The sequence below is a fragment of the Aspergillus bombycis genome, assembly GCF_001792695.1.
Source record: "Aspergillus bombycis strain NRRL26010 chromosome Unknown contig00022, whole genome shotgun sequence".
Classification (NCBI taxonomy): Eukaryota; Fungi; Ascomycota; class Eurotiomycetes; order Eurotiales; family Aspergillaceae; genus Aspergillus; species Aspergillus bombycis.
The window spans coordinates 12445-27461 of record NW_019170024.1 but is presented as its reverse complement, the minus strand read 5'-3'; the positions used below and the strand labels follow the sequence as shown (position 1 = coordinate 27461).

Below are 15017 nucleotides of genomic sequence, written 5' to 3'. Positions count from 1 at the left end.
CAGATTGTATCAATCTCCGATTTGGGATTTCAAAAATCGATAGAAAGGCGACTAGCATGATGGGGATGGCCGTGCGACAACCAATGCGTTGATCACATTGCCTTGTTTCCATCCTTGGTCGACTAGGGGTAAATGTTCCTTGAGGATTTTGCCTAGGTAGGCGATTTTTATTCGCTGTGTTTTGGGGATCTGGGTGAGAACGCTGCGCGTTAGCTATGAGATATAATATAGGCCTGATTTGACGTACCTCGGCTTCCTGTTGTAATTTGCGTGCGACATAAGCAACATTCTGCGTTTTTCCGACAGTGACGACCATGTCAGGCCCGCCCCTATCGCTTAGTCGTGCTTTCACACGGATCAAGTCCCGCTCGCTGACCTTGCCCTTCTCATCTCTGCGACGCTCGGCATCGTCGGCGATAAGTTCGTCTCCCGATTCCTCGTCTAATGACAGCTTGTCGTCGTCGGTGTCGAAATCATCCTCTTCGAGGTTGGATTTCACCAAATTCTCTGGATCGCTCACAATGCATTGTGGCAACCTATAGAGGACCCCTTGCTCATCATAGACACCCTGACACAGATCGCCCGTAGGCACCGTGACTCCGGCAGCGTCAATGATGCTCTGAGCCGTGGTGAGATCACCTGTCTGCATGAGCGAAATCGCCGCAGACAGCGCGGCCCAGATCTCAGGTTTACCCGTCACCCGCGTCTCGAAGAACTCCTTGCGCTCCTGATCCAACTGCGCACGATTCCACAGTCGGCGCTTGCTATACCAGACATGACGGCGGATAGGGGCGTTGAAATTCTCATTCAGCGGGAGATGATCCGGGGAGGAACGAATGACGACACGCGCCGAGTTAGAAGGGATAGTGGCGGCGGTGGTTGAATTCACCCCGCGAGAGGACGCATCCGGACGGCGCTCTTCGGTGGCTGTCTGGGTTGCATATGCGGAGCGGTTGTCACGCGAAGTGGACAAGCAACAACCCTGTAAGAAAGAAAGTCAATATAGAGCTACGAAATGGGGTCTTCTGGAGGAACTTGGGTTGACGTGGAGGGGTGCGAATCTGCAAGGATGGTGCTTGTTATGCTAGTGGGAGTAGAAAGAGCTTAGCATTAATGGGAAGGGCTGTACCATTTTGTAGATATTGAAGACTGGACTCCATTCAGTCAGGAAGGATGATGCGAAAGGCTCCAAGATTCCCAAGATATCCTGTATGGGGACAGAGACGTAGTACGGAAGAGTGAAAAAGGACCGAAGACGAGAGCGGAGGGACGGCGTATGGAATGTAATGTTTGTATATACTTGAACGGAAATCGTATGACTGCCTCTGGGAATTTAATGGCCCACGGTCGAGAACCGTCGCATGACGTATTTGGTATGAACTGATAAGAAGCTGGAATGATAAGCGTCGTCTCTGGAAGCAGCCGCTGGGAGAGGCTCAGGACAGAAAAGAAGTCCAAAGGGGGAAGAGCAGGAGAGAAAGAGAGTAAGTAAGAGACGAAAGAGAAGAAGAGGACGAAGAGAAAGGGGAAAAAAAAGAAGGGAATGTAACGAATACGAAGATTATTAAGAAAGGAAACTCTGGAGAAGAGGGGAACCAAAAATCCCAAAAAAAAAAAAGATTCTATTCCATGATTAATTGAGAGGGGAAAAGCAAGCGTAAGAGGCATACGTATGTATCCTGTGAATTACTCCGTACTCCGTGTATCTTAAAAACCTCACACTAGGAGATTTCCAAAGGATGGTTCGCCGTAAAAAATCGACACTTACCACCCCGTGACTGATATTACTACTATTACTACTAGTATTACCACTGCCTCTGCCCTTTGCAGAGACTCTCTCTCTCTCGATGAATTCCAATTGACCGCTGGTTTTGAGAATCTCCAATTCAGACTAGTATATCCAGAGTCCAGACCGATGCTCGCTTGCATTCACCAGAGCTTGGTTGAAGGTGAATACTAATTAAATGTGGTCTCCACCATCCACGCCGTTGTGGGTTCGGTTCTTAATCTTTTCCATTGTGGAGATCCGATTGTGATTCGTCTTCGACTAACTATGCTTGTCACGCGGATCAGTACTCGAGGTGTTCGTCATCCATGCTTCTAAACCTTTCCCTTTCTCTCTTGCCTCTAAAACCCCCTTCAAATTACATATTGTTTTACAGGTCCTTTTTTCACCCCCTTCCCAGAAGAAAACCGGACATCATGTGCAATAAACCGTAGTGAGAAATAAGAGAAGACCAATCGAGTTGCTCAGCTCTCATCATCCTCGTCATCACTTCCGAATATCGCCTTGAAAATTTCCTCGCCTGGTCGCTCCGCCTCCAACGCTTCGTTGCGCTCAGGCTCCACTACAATCGGTTTAGGTTTTTCGACAGCGCCACTGTTAGCGCCTGCTTCAAGCAGAAGTTGATCCATAACCTCCTGCGAGACTAATTCCTTAGGCCCAGTAGTCTGATATCCTGCAGACTGGAACCGTCCCCCAGAGGCAGTGTCTGAAGGTTTGACCGGATCGTTGGGGTCTGCTTGCACATGGTCCGGGGGTTTCACATTAAACCGCTTGCACAACAGACGCGTCGGATAGAACGATATGTTGCTCCGAGTCATCGGGCCAAACATGCCGATCTTTGCGGCCGCCACGGCAGGGTCTTCGGGCTTCTTGGCAGGGTTCTGAAGCAATGAATCTGTCGCAGATGATTCAACCTCATCTGAGGATCCTTTTGGTCCGCTGGAGGCAGACGTGAATCGCGACGCCATGGCCCCCGACATCGGTTTAAAGACCTCTGCAGCGCGAGCGAACTCGTGGAGCTCAGCAGCCCATTCGTCAGTGCTCGACCCAGAAACCCGATCCGGAAGACTTTCTCGGAGTCCCGCCCGGACTTGAAGGAACGTTCGATATCGGGATCGCTTATCTGGATCCTCGGAATAAGGCATCCAACCACTAGCCGCTCGGGTCAAAGCCTGAACTGCGACTTGCTTATCCAATTTGGGAACAAGATCCCACAAATCCTTCCGTTTCTGCGCCTCTGACATCTCGTATCCTTCTGGAGCTTTCTCACCCAATGCTGGCGGTAGGTCAGTCTTCCCTGTTAGTTTGACGATCTTCTCCCTGGACTCAGGGGTCATCCAATCAAAAATAGATTTTCCGGGAAGTTGCGCCTCCCCTAAAAGCACAGCTCGTGATGTGGGGTTTAAAGAAGAAGCCTTAGCTGCCTCGGCTGTAGAAACGTATTTAGATGCATCCCTCTCTTCTGATGGGGTCTTGCTGCATTTCCAATCTTTAGGAACCTCGGGGGGTGCATATTTCTTCTCCTGTGCTGAAATCGTTAAGCTTGAGACGCCTTCCGCTAGCACAAACCCATCTAAGGGCAATCGGCCATCATGGCATTTCCTGAACCCGGTAGAGCTCCTAGAGGCAAGCACCTTCTTGGATATAAAGACCGGTTTATTGTTCAACAGAGGGTTGGATGCCATCTTTGGTTTAGCATCTTCCAGCAACTTCTTTTTCTTCTTTTTGTCTTTCCCGATGACTCGATTATATGAGATCTGAGGCCCTAAGGAATACGGGTCCTCGTCATCTGAACCGGTGTCATTCAGCACACCGACACCAAATGCTCCGCGACGCGACTCCTTTGGGGTTGACCGCTTAGAAATGTCTTGACCAGTCAGTCGCCGCCCAAAGAATGGATCGGCATCTTCGTCAGACTCATCGCCCCCGGCTTTTTGGGAGCCAAGACGAGATTCGCCTTCAAAACCAAGCCCTTTGTGATCTGTCTTATGTATAAAAGCCACCATGCGTGAGTTCTCCGGTGCGAACAAGTACGTCTTGTCAGTGCCTCCGCCACCGTAGGCTGTGTCGTCGCCAAGATGAGCTCTGCGTCGAACCTTAGGACCAATGCCCTGACCCTCTTTCCAGCCCATCCTTTTCAACAGTTTGATTCCCATTGTCTCACCGCCACTTCTAAAAAGGTCCATTAGCCCTCCCCGGCGGTTGGGGTCGACATCTGTAGACCCAAACCCAGAAAATTCATCGGTAGTGTGTAAATTTCGAGATTCTTCTGCCTCCCGGATATCCTCTTCGTCCATGAAGTCTTCTACCCGTTGTTGTCGGGCATCCTTTGCTCGGCTCTGTCGCGAGGAAATAAAAGTTGAGGGAGTCCATCCTTCCTTCGATCCGACGGTGTTGAAGTACCTGAAACATGCGACCACCTTTAGTGTGCTGTCCAACACTATCCATGAATCGTGAGCTCACCCGGCACTAAATCCACCGGTGAAGGCACCATGGAGGCGTTTCCTTCCCCGGTCATCTGTCACCTCCTGTTTCCAGATCGGCACATAAGATCCGTCGTCGCGGACGCCGGCATCCAGCGGCGGAAGAGGAGTCCCGTAAAAAGCATAAGGGGACTCCTGTGCCTGCAGGTCAGCCTCAAAGGCTGCGCGAGCCCTTTTGCCAGACATTTGCAGGTGACGCAACGCTAGAATTGGCCGTTAAACGCTGGTCATTTTGTAAGGCTAGTGTGACGACATATCAGTCATTCCATTCCAGAAGAGAAATGGCACACATACGAGCCCAAGCATACCTAAGTAGAGCAACGCAGTTAATGTGATGCTATATTCAAGCCCAAGTCCACTGTAATAGCGGTAACTTTGGTTGTCGCTGCAACGGCGGAGGTGTATTGAAGCCGATAGCACACCTACTGGGATGCATCATGGGTCTGTCCAGGCTATATCATGTGACGAGGCGGTGCTCTCTACAGGCCGCCACATATATGTGGCGGAAGCACGTGTCACGAGGAGGTGTGAGACTCCGTACTCAGTATGCCGAGTACTAGTTGTACGGTATGAAGGTACATGAAATTGACTTTATTGGAATGGACCCAACCTAGGCTCTTTCCGAGTGAGAACTCCGTCCCGAACCAGCACATTTCTAATGCTTAGTCCGTCGCCATAGAATATCAGATTACCGTAGTCTAAGACAATGATTCAGTTATCCTTATAATTATTATAAAAGGGGCTTGTGCCCCTAAATACGAGTAGAGCTGCGAGTATTTACCTTGCTCCAAAGTTGGCAAGGGAAGAACCCCGGCGGCCCAGTTCGCTTCTATGAAGAGGAAACCTAATGGGGTATGAAGAATGACGTTGTGGTATGTAATCGTTAGGTACCCGAATCTAGAGAAATGCTTCATTCTTTTCTATTTGTATTAGAGTTGGTGATAGAAAGAGTGAGAATGGATTGCATTAGTGCCTTCCGCTCTGAACCAATTCGATGAGTCCATTGGACCCAAGCTACTTATACCATGGTACCTGTTAAGTAGTTACTACTCTGGGCCCTGTCTTCATACTGGACTTCATCCATACAGAGTATACTTATGATTGTGCATACATTGGTCTAGATGGATGTGTATATAGAGTATATATATATATGCAAGCCTAGTCTCATTTGAGATGGAAAACCCTGTTTTTTATCACAGACAATGCCTCCGTGGTGACGTCAAGCTGTTATGTACGGTACATCAGGCTCAAGCAGCTCTTTGTATTCCGCTCGACTGGTAAGAATTTATTTTTATTGTCACTTGGATGCTACGGTGCCCGAGGCACCACGGAGTATACCCCAACGTGAATGGTTGAGCATGCACAACGAGTCTTTCAAAATGGATCATATAGTAAGTTGAAACTCCTGAGTAGCCCACTCGAGTCTAAGAGCTTATAAAACTATATCTTACTACCACATGTAGCTAATAAAGAGCCGATGGGATCATCTGGCTGCTCACAGGTAAATGTCATCAGGACATACTCGGTATGTACATACATACAGGCCATACGAATTTCTCGTATTAATACCCCCCATGATACCTTATCACGGTTAGTTTAACTTTGGGTTTTTTTTTTTTTTTTTTTATTTTTTTTTAATTATGTATAGCCATATTTATTCTATTTTCTTTTCTCTCTTTTTTTTTTCATTTTCCCCTGCATATTACCATTGCTAGGGATAATCGAAATTATGCTAGGAGAAAATTGTGAACGAGGCTACGATGGAGGACGTGATAATTTAAGCAGTAAAATGTGCAGGTCATAGGTTGCCTCCACATGGTGCCCTAATTGGGACAAAACAATAGACTATCGCAATAACCATTACCACGTCCACTTTAAACCCGTGGTACTAAACATAGTACAGATGATACTACTAACATACCTGACGTTACCGTTGTGACTGATTTGCGGCCCCTGGCCCCGTGTCTCTTTCTCCGCAGCCGCATCCATCGTTAAGTCAAACTAACCCACTGCTTGTTTCTCAACCATCATTGCACTTGCTTTCTGTTCTTTCTTTCCTTGTGTTCAGTCTCCGCGGTGCTCCCTTTTTTTTATTTTTTTTTTCTTTATGTTTTTTTAGTTCATCTTCCCTTTTTTCTCAATTTGACTCAACGTGTATATGGGGGCGTATCGAACCGTCTGCTGGACGTTTCGACGCCTGGCTTGAGCGCTTGTCAGCAAACCGCCATTCTTTCCCCCCCGCTCCCCCGACCGGTCCTTGACATACCAATAGTAGTACTTAGTATTGTGTCTCCCCTTGAACATTATTGCCCCAAAACCGATCCGCTTTCAAACCACCCCCCCTCCCATCACCCAAAATTTTCGGGTTGAGTGAAGAAAAGCTTGGGCCATCATTGACTTGGGGCTGTTCTAATTTCGCATCGTGATGTCCACAACTGCCCCATCGTCAGCGTCGCCATCGGTTGTCCGCAGCCATTCCACAACCTCCCGACCTCCTTCCCATCGTCCTGTTGTCTCGTCCGATAATCCTCACCGAACCCGAAGTGTCGCAGTTAGGCCCGCGACAGCTCATCAGTCCTCTCCACAACACCACTATCATCACTCGCAGTATTACCATTCGCATTCCCATTCCAAATCACAATCTTATGATCGCCGGCCCCCTTCGAACCACGCGGTATTTGACAACATAGCTCGTCGAGATTTTGAGCAACCGGTAACCACCCGTCGGAGCAACTCGAGAGAGCGGTCTCAGGAGCGTCCATCTACTGCTTATCGTGCCGAGCCTCCTTCGAATAAACATCACCGGAACTTGTCCGTCCAGGGTCACCAGCGGGATAGCATCGATATGGCTGCCGCAGGGCCTGTCATGGCCGAAGGTGTCGCTGGCCCGCAGCAGGTTGCTTCGGGCTCGCGCCTGCATCCGGGTACCATGCCGTCGAAGCGTCGCACGACAATCACCACCCCGTCAGGTCAGTGGGCTTTAGGGAAAACCCTAGGAGCAGGGAGCATGGGCAAGGTCAAGGTCGGGAAAAACATCGAGACCGGAGAACAGGTGAGCATATCTTATCTTGAGTCGGTGGATTCGTTCAATTAACCTTGTTCATCTCAGGTGGCCGTTAAGATCGTACCCAGGCAGTCCACGGAGGAACATCGGAGCTCACGCGATGCTGAACGTGCAGATCGTTCGAAGGAAATTCGGACAGCTCGAGAAGCCGCCATTGTTAGCCTTGTGAACCATCCATATATTTGTGGTATGAGAGACGTGGTGCGAACCAATTACCACTGGTACATGCTCTTCGAGCTGGTCAATGGTGGTCAGATGCTGGATTATATTATATCCCATGGGAAACTAAAGGAGAAGCAAGCACGGAAATTCGCACGGCAAATTGCCGGTGCGTTGGACTACTGCCACCGCAACAGCATTGTGCATCGTGACTTGAAGATCGAAAACATCTTGATCAGCAAAACCGGTGATATCAAAATCATCGACTTCGGTTTGAGTAACCTCTTTTCCCCCAGGAGCCTTCTGAAAACATTCTGTGGTAGTCTTTACTTCGCCGCTCCGGAACTACTGCAAGCGAGACAATATACCGGGCCGGAGGTGGATGTCTGGAGCTTTGGGATCGTTCTATACGTCTTAGTCTGCGGAAAGGTACCGTTCGATGATCAAAGCATGCCAAAGTTGCATGCGAAAATCAAGCAGGGCGTGTTCGAGTTTCCGCAGGGGCTGTCCGCAGGTTAGTAACACTATACGCCCACTGCACTCCTAATGTTTGGATAGTCACTGAATTATGTGTAATGGCAGAATGTCGCAGCATCATTTCGCGCATGTTGGTTACCGACCCCAAGCAGCGCGCAAGTTTAACGGAAATCATGAACCATCCGTGGATGAATAAAGGATATAGTGGCCCTCCTGAAAACTATCTTCCACACCGCGAACCATTGCAGCTTCCATTGGACCCAGAAGTCATCGAGAAAATGACTGGCTTCGATTTCGGCTCGCCAGAATATATCACCACGCAGCTCACCAAGATCTTAGAATCAGAAGATTATCAGCATGCAGTAAGAACAAGTATACGTGAGCACCCGGCGCCGAATCATGGAGAGAAGAAGCGTGGCATGTTCGATTTCTACAAGCGGCGAAACTCGACGAGCCGAGACACCCTCTCCGCCCCTTCTGCGGAGGCTGTTCAACTGGGAAATGACCCTTTGAATGCATACAGTCCCCTATTGTCCGTTTATTACCTTGTTAAGGAGAAGCTCGAGAAAGAACGGGCCGAGAAAAATCCGGGGACTCTTGGTGTTCCACACTCAGCCGGAGATGCTATGCTCCAGATGCCCGACCTCCCAGCGCCGGAAGCGGCACACACCAATCAGTATCAAGTGCCAGGGGAGAAGGACAATACCAGGCGGGCTCGTCCTCGAGCCAGGACCCATGGTGACGATGACCTCGCTGAGGGGGTTAAAAATCTCCATCTGGCGCCTGGACAGGGATCTCCTGCTCCCACAGCGTCACAACCTGAAACCCCTATAAAGAAAGAAAGCACTGCAGCGGGTATCCTGAGGCGATTCAGCACCCGCAGAACAAAGGATCGCGGCCGCGATCCAGACCGTGGCAGGGTTTCCAGCCCCCATGCCCCATCATTAAATGTTCAGCCACCTGCCGACTCGGCCTCCCCATTATCTAGAGGATTTAGCATGAGAAGGGCCAGACGTGCCGAGCCAACTCCTGCAAATATTCCTTCTGTAGGAAGCCAGCCGCAGCACCAAGATCTTCTTAAAGCCCCTGGATCAGAAGAGCCGGCCTCACGATCCAACAAATCCCTGGGAAGATCGACTAGTGTCAACTCGGCTGATTACCGAGCTCGGCGGGCAGCACGCAGGAACGATCAAGATGGGGCAGGCCAACCACCCCCAACCAGTGGGTCTGATTATTCTGGCGCGAGTGCACATAAAGACCAGACACCCCAGAAGGAGACCAGGACGGGTCGCACACATGCCTCAAGAACGATGTCACTCGGCCATGCTCGCCGTGAAAGTATACAGGCTCGTAGGGCCAGACGGGATGCTACTAGAGAAGCAAATGTTCCCGAGGAGACTGATGCAGATATCTCTGGCGCAGGAACTGCCCTGGAAAGTGCAAATGAAGGGGAAGATCTATCGAAACCAGTATATCTCAAGGGTCTTTTCAGTGTTTCCACCACTAGTAGCAAACCACTCCCCGTTATTCGAGCCGATATTATTCGCGTCCTTAGACAGCTCTCCGTGGACTACGTCGAAATCAAGGGAGGCTTTAGCTGCTGCCACACACCGAGCATTGAGATAGATAAAGTGGTCGATGTCGGGCCTCCAAGCCCCGATAGGCAGGGTCACATGTCTAATCACCGTCGACGTATCAGTTTCGGAGGGTTCCTGGGGCATGATGATGGCAAGGAGGAGGTTCGACACACCCCCAGGTCCCAGCGCCGAACCCGTGCTCCGGATCATAGCTTCGTCACCAATTCAGAGGCATCCGAAGAATATCTTGCTGCACGTGACAACAATGTGGTAATCGGAGAACGCGTCATGGGTGAGACTACCACGCGAGTTCAAAGCGACACCGGAGAGAACTTGGTTCTCCGATTTGAAATCCTTATTGTCAAAGTGCCGCTGTTCTCTTTGCACGGTATCCAATTCAAAAAGGTGTCCGGCGGCATGTGGCAATACCGAGAGATGGCCAAGAAAATTCTGGACGCCCTGAAACTCTAAGATGCATTTTTAATCTTCATACGATAGCATGAGACACTACTATCAGTCATAAGAATTATGATTGATGCGAATGGTCGGTATCATGAAGCATTTGCATGAGCGTCATGTTTTTTGTCGTACTTTTCCTATGTGGTTTTTTTTTTGTCCCATCTTGCCTCTACATGAATTACCGTCAGCTTTTGGTTTGCATTATATTGAGCTGGCTCAGTTTACAAGCCGCTGTTACTGGTCTGTCTTGGTGTATATTAGAACCGAGCAAGGATGATGCATCATGGATTACAGTCGATTTGCCCTTCGTTCCATGTGGCTATTGGCGTTGTTTTGTATATTTGTCCCGAAGTTGTTGCATGGCACCTTATAATGTAATTCCGCATGTCATGTAGGTCTAGAGCTAGACCTCTTGCACGTAGCATATAATCTACTAAGTACCAAACATTTTATGACCAACGCGACTTCCACAATAATATGAGTTTGTCTAAGTAGTCACCGGTGTGCTGATCGAATTGCCTTTACAATAATGCTCAACAAGGCCTGGCTAGCGTCAGTCATGGAGTCAGTGACAGACATGCTACATTAAAGGGCCGTGGCCCGCCGCTGGGATGCTGTTGTTATATATGCAAATTGTACATACGAGGTGTTTGATGATATATAAGGGTAAAATTAATTTCTCCTGAATAAAATCGTGCAATAAATTTGTACCATAAATTATAATAGAAAACTGTACGAAAGCGTTGCTTGGCAGCTTGACCAAGAGCTCAACGATACTTTCTACTGTATATATTTACGATTAACGAAGTTTGGTTGCTTGGGGGACGATCACTTTAGGATTCTAATCTCTACCAACCTTACCTCTTGTCAATATATTGCTTGAAAGCAGCTCACAGCAACTGGTTGGTAAGATATATGTAATATAGCTCTATAAAATATTGCAGTGAAGTTGGTAAAAATGTGGATATATTAGCACCCATCCGGTGAATGAATACTAACTGTACTATAGCTAGCGTAAACCGTAGTACCCAGTGGAAGAACACACCCTAGGGCGTGGCTCTAACACATATTCTCCGGGCTCCTGATATGTCTTTGCACGATCTGGCACCAACCTGACCAGGCCCTGAGCACACTCCGAGGACCGGGGCCCAGGCCCGAATTGCAGCCCGTAAACTATATACCAAGAGCTTCGGTCTTGACTTCTTCACTCTTCATTCCCATGAAGTTATGGTAGTTAAGTAGAGAATGAGAGCCCTATAGTTTAGCTTGTGTATTTAACCCCTTTCCGCTCCCCATGGGCTGTTCATTCCATAGGAACTACCTTTCCCAATGGCGAGCCTAGCTACCGCTAGTGTGCCGGCATCGCTGGTTGCCGGGACACGCACGCCCTGCTGGGTGCAAACCGTGACTATTACTAGTTAGCCACCTCGGGCCAAGGAATTAGGACTGCCCCTAAGATTTAGGGCCCACCAGGGCGTAGCCCCGGCTTTGTCGTGCCCGGGCGCCACCGTCACGGCGCCCTGGACTTAGCGGCTGCCCAGCCCTTCTAGGGTAATGGGCCCCTTAGCCTCGAGATTCCAAGAGGCTCTTCTTAAAAAAGCCTAGTTTATGATTTCGAAATTTCAATATAATAAGTAGATATGCGGTGGCGCAACTGTAACGGCGGTATACTATATAGATGCCCCCAGGGTATTCGGGATCGTTGATCCCGAATTATATGACCTGTTGGCCTTGTGGAATAGGGTGCCCTGGCTCTATCTCTTACAGCAACTTACAAGGATAAGAAAAAAATATATTCTGGCTTCTCTGAGTCCTCCTGGCTCCCTGTTCAGTGTTTCTATTGAAAATAATAGATAGTACGAGCTATAGTCTCTGAGTTGTGACTTCCAAGTTATAGCTGAGAAAATGGTGGCCAGAAGTATACCAGATTCTGACCAGTTGGTGGTTCGCCGGTGACCCGGGGTGCCATACAAAACCAGTTGGCAGATCAATGGCTTTGTAGTTCACTTGCGCTTATCTGGTGAAATTATCTTTAAGAAAAAAATTGGTATAATAAATCAAAAATAATATTGAAGTATACCTAGGGAGTATTCCCATACTCACCTAGTCTATCTTGTATTTGGTTGACCTCTGATTTGATTTTCTTGATCTCAGATACGGACCGCAACGGTCGGGGTGGCCGGCCAGAGTACTTTTGGTGTCCCGGTTGCAAAATGCAAGTAACACAACTGCGGCATGCCTCTGGCTGCACTGTCCTAATAAGTTTTTATTTACTCTGTATATACAAATCCATAATTATTCCAGAAATACAAGTTATGCCGAATTTCGAGGTCTATTTCGAGATCACTGATTAGGCACTCAATATCAATGCTACGCGGCAAGCCATCGGCCCATCGCAGAAACAACAACTAGAGTCTGTACATCTTTCAGCAGCTCTATTATGTCCACCAATGCCTTTATTTTAATTGTAAAAGTAGATTTATATCTAGGAAAATCTACTTTATATGCCCAAGTAGTTTGAATCATAGATTTTTCAAGTTGGTAGAAGCCCGTGTTGATTGGCCAGTTTTGGCCCATTGTGGCTGGCGGCACGGGCGAAAGTTGAAACCACATGTCTGGTTTTAGGTTCTTTTTTTATTATTGTGTTCTTTGTACCATATCATAATGGTTTCTAATCCCCTGTAAGCCATGACCTGCCCTCTGACTAGGAGATAGAGGTGCAGTGAGTGGATAATAAAGATAAGAATAATATAGAAAAGCCTCCGGGCTCCTTAATCTTTGTTTTCTTTTCAAGTTTTCCCTCGAGATCTCTTCTATAAAGAAGTAGTTAGATTCTGATGATTTTTGATATCAAGACCCATGACTAAGCAGCAAAAAAACACCCCGAATAGGCTTAGCTCCATGGACTAGCGCCAGCATTAGCGTCATGAAATCCAAATCCAACTCTCCTGATCTTCATCCCCATGTCTCCGTCTTCCTGAAGTTCCTTTTCGCTACCCTCCACAAGGCCGTTTCCTCGGCCTATCTCTTCCTCAACTTACTATTTTCAGCTCTATCTCATTGTGCCTGTCAAGATGGTCATCGATTTGACAGGAGATTCTGACTCTGAGGACCAGATCCGCTCGCAGGTCAGTTTTACTTTTATGTGGTTCTGAGACCATGGGTTTAGACCCGGACATGTTATTGTCAACAAATCCAGTGTTTACTAGCCACAACGGCCAACTAGTATGGCCGCTATCATATACAACATCCTTGATATACTGCCGTCATGAATCATGATATTCTCTTACTTTGTCTAAATCATCCCGAGGGATTTTTATCTTATTTAACTCCCTCCTTTCTTTTGTCCTTATACTTTTCATATCCTGCCGTACAATAACTGCAATTTTTATGTTATATTACTGTCCAAATCTTCTCAACTTTCCTTCACTTTTCATTGACCTTCACCACGCATCCTCTACGATGTCTCTCAACTAATATTATAATTAGCTACACTCAAATATTCAGTCGGCCTCACCAAATTTTTTCACCCACCTAGCACATCGGACACCGTTATCGTCAGTGCCTCTGAAGAGAAAGTCGGAGAAGAGTGCCGAAGCTGAGCTATACGAGGCCTTTTTCAATTTCAAAAAAAAGCCTTCAGCACCCTCAGTAGGATCCTCTGCAGCTTCAAGTTCTGTCCCCCATCAGAACAATACGCCGAATGGCTGTTCCATAGCTACAAAGCTTCAACCTAGCACCCCGAGCCCAAGTCCAGTCATCAGGGAGCAGAGTCTGCCGGCACGGGCCATCAGTGTTGTAGTTCCTTCTCCATCCGGACAGCTGAAGAAGGAAATTAAGTCTGCTAAGTGGGCGTCAAGCTCTCGAAGTCGTACCCCTGAGCTGAAGGGAGTCTTGGAGAAATTCTACCCAACTAACGCACATGTAGAGCGCGGCCTTAAGGGTGCTTATCCAGCGGCGAGGAAAGTCAACCGTGCTGCGATCCCTCTGCCTATCGGCACACCCGGGCCCATCTTAAAGAAGAGACCAGACGCCCTTGATCAGCAATACCGCACTCTACAGCGCAAGCTTTCTATGATCAAGGGGCCTAAAGTCACATTTGCACCAGATGATGGACTAAAACTCGCAAAGGTTACCGCCAATTTTGAGTTCATTAATAGCTATAAACTTCACAAAGGGGTTTCTCCTGCTCCAGCTGAGTTCATTGGTGGCTGTAGCTGTGGTAAATACTGTGATCCTGAGAGGTGCCCATGCTCTGAAAAGGAGGATGATTCAACTGACAATATCATTCCGTACCAAAGAGCTAGGGACCGCCCAGACCTTCTAGTCCTGACTCCAGAATTTCTAAAGCGCTCGACAATGATCTTCGAATGCGGCACGAAATGTGCCTGCGATAAGGGCTGCTGGAATAGGGTCGTGCAGCGTGGCAGGACTGTGGAACTAGAAATTTTCCACACTGGCAATCGTGGCTTTGGTAGGCTCACATCTCTCTCTCTTTTTTTTTTGTAATTAGCAAAGAAACTCTACTAACATCCAAAAAATAGGCCTCCGGTCTCCCAGTTATATCAGAGCGGGCCAGTTTATCGACTGCTATTTAGGAGAGGTTATTACCAAACAACACGCAGATATTCGCGAAGAGATCGCCGTGAAAAATGGCCATTCCTATCTCTTTGGACTCGACTTCTCTCCCGAAGTTGATGAAGAAGACATCTATGTCGTGGATGGACAGAGGTTCGGCTGTGCAACTCGTTTCATGAACCACTCCTGCCGACCGAATTGCCGGATGTTCACCATCACTAACACAATCGGAGACGAGCGGCTCTACAATTTGGCTTTCTTCGCCTTGAATGACATACCACCGATGACCGAATTGACCTTTGATTACAACCCCGGCACAGAGAGAAGCAAACAGGTTGACTCTAGTGTCGTCGCTTGCCTTTGTGGAGAGGATAACTGCCGAGGTCAACTCTGGCCGAGTAAACGCAAGGGCACCAAATAAACTGTATTATCCT

General features: G+C 48.1%; 4 protein-coding genes across 4 annotated transcripts; 2 read left to right on the top strand and 2 right to left on the bottom strand.

Annotated features, from left to right (window-relative positions):
- Nucleotides 1-51: 51 nt before the first annotated feature.
- Nucleotides 52-1132, bottom strand: ABOM_004159 (ubiquitin domain-containing protein; the record flags this gene model as incomplete). The annotated part of the gene is made up of 3 exons (XM_022531289.1): nucleotides 52-189; nucleotides 248-982; nucleotides 1130-1132. 3 exons carry the CDS (start codon nucleotides 1130-1132, stop codon nucleotides 52-54), a joined length of 876 nt encoding a protein of 291 aa, XP_022391328.1.
- A 1118-nt stretch (nucleotides 1133-2250) lies between these two features.
- ABOM_004158 (putative G-patch domain protein) lies at nucleotides 2251-4455 on the bottom strand (the record flags this gene model as incomplete). The annotated part of the gene is made up of 2 exons (XM_022531288.1): nucleotides 2251-4189; nucleotides 4250-4455. 2 exons carry the CDS (start codon nucleotides 4453-4455, stop codon nucleotides 2251-2253), a joined length of 2145 nt encoding a protein of 714 aa, XP_022391329.1.
- Nucleotides 4456-6694: 2239 nt separating this feature from the next.
- kin1 (putative serine/threonine protein kinase Kin1) lies at nucleotides 6695-10017 on the top strand (the record flags this gene model as incomplete). Its single annotated transcript, XM_022531287.1, has 3 exons — nucleotides 6695-7321; nucleotides 7379-8006; nucleotides 8075-10017. 3 exons carry the CDS (start codon nucleotides 6695-6697, stop codon nucleotides 10015-10017), a joined length of 3198 nt encoding a protein of 1065 aa, XP_022391326.1.
- A 3062-nt stretch (nucleotides 10018-13079) lies between these two features.
- Nucleotides 13080-15004, top strand: clrD (histone-lysine N-methyltransferase Clr4; the record flags this gene model as incomplete). The annotated part of the gene is made up of 3 exons (XM_022531286.1): nucleotides 13080-13133; nucleotides 13495-14479; nucleotides 14550-15004. The coding sequence occupies 3 exons, from the start codon at nucleotides 13080-13082 to the stop codon at nucleotides 15002-15004; spliced, it is 1494 nt and encodes a 497-aa protein (XP_022391327.1).
- Nucleotides 15005-15017: the final 13 nt, after the last annotated feature.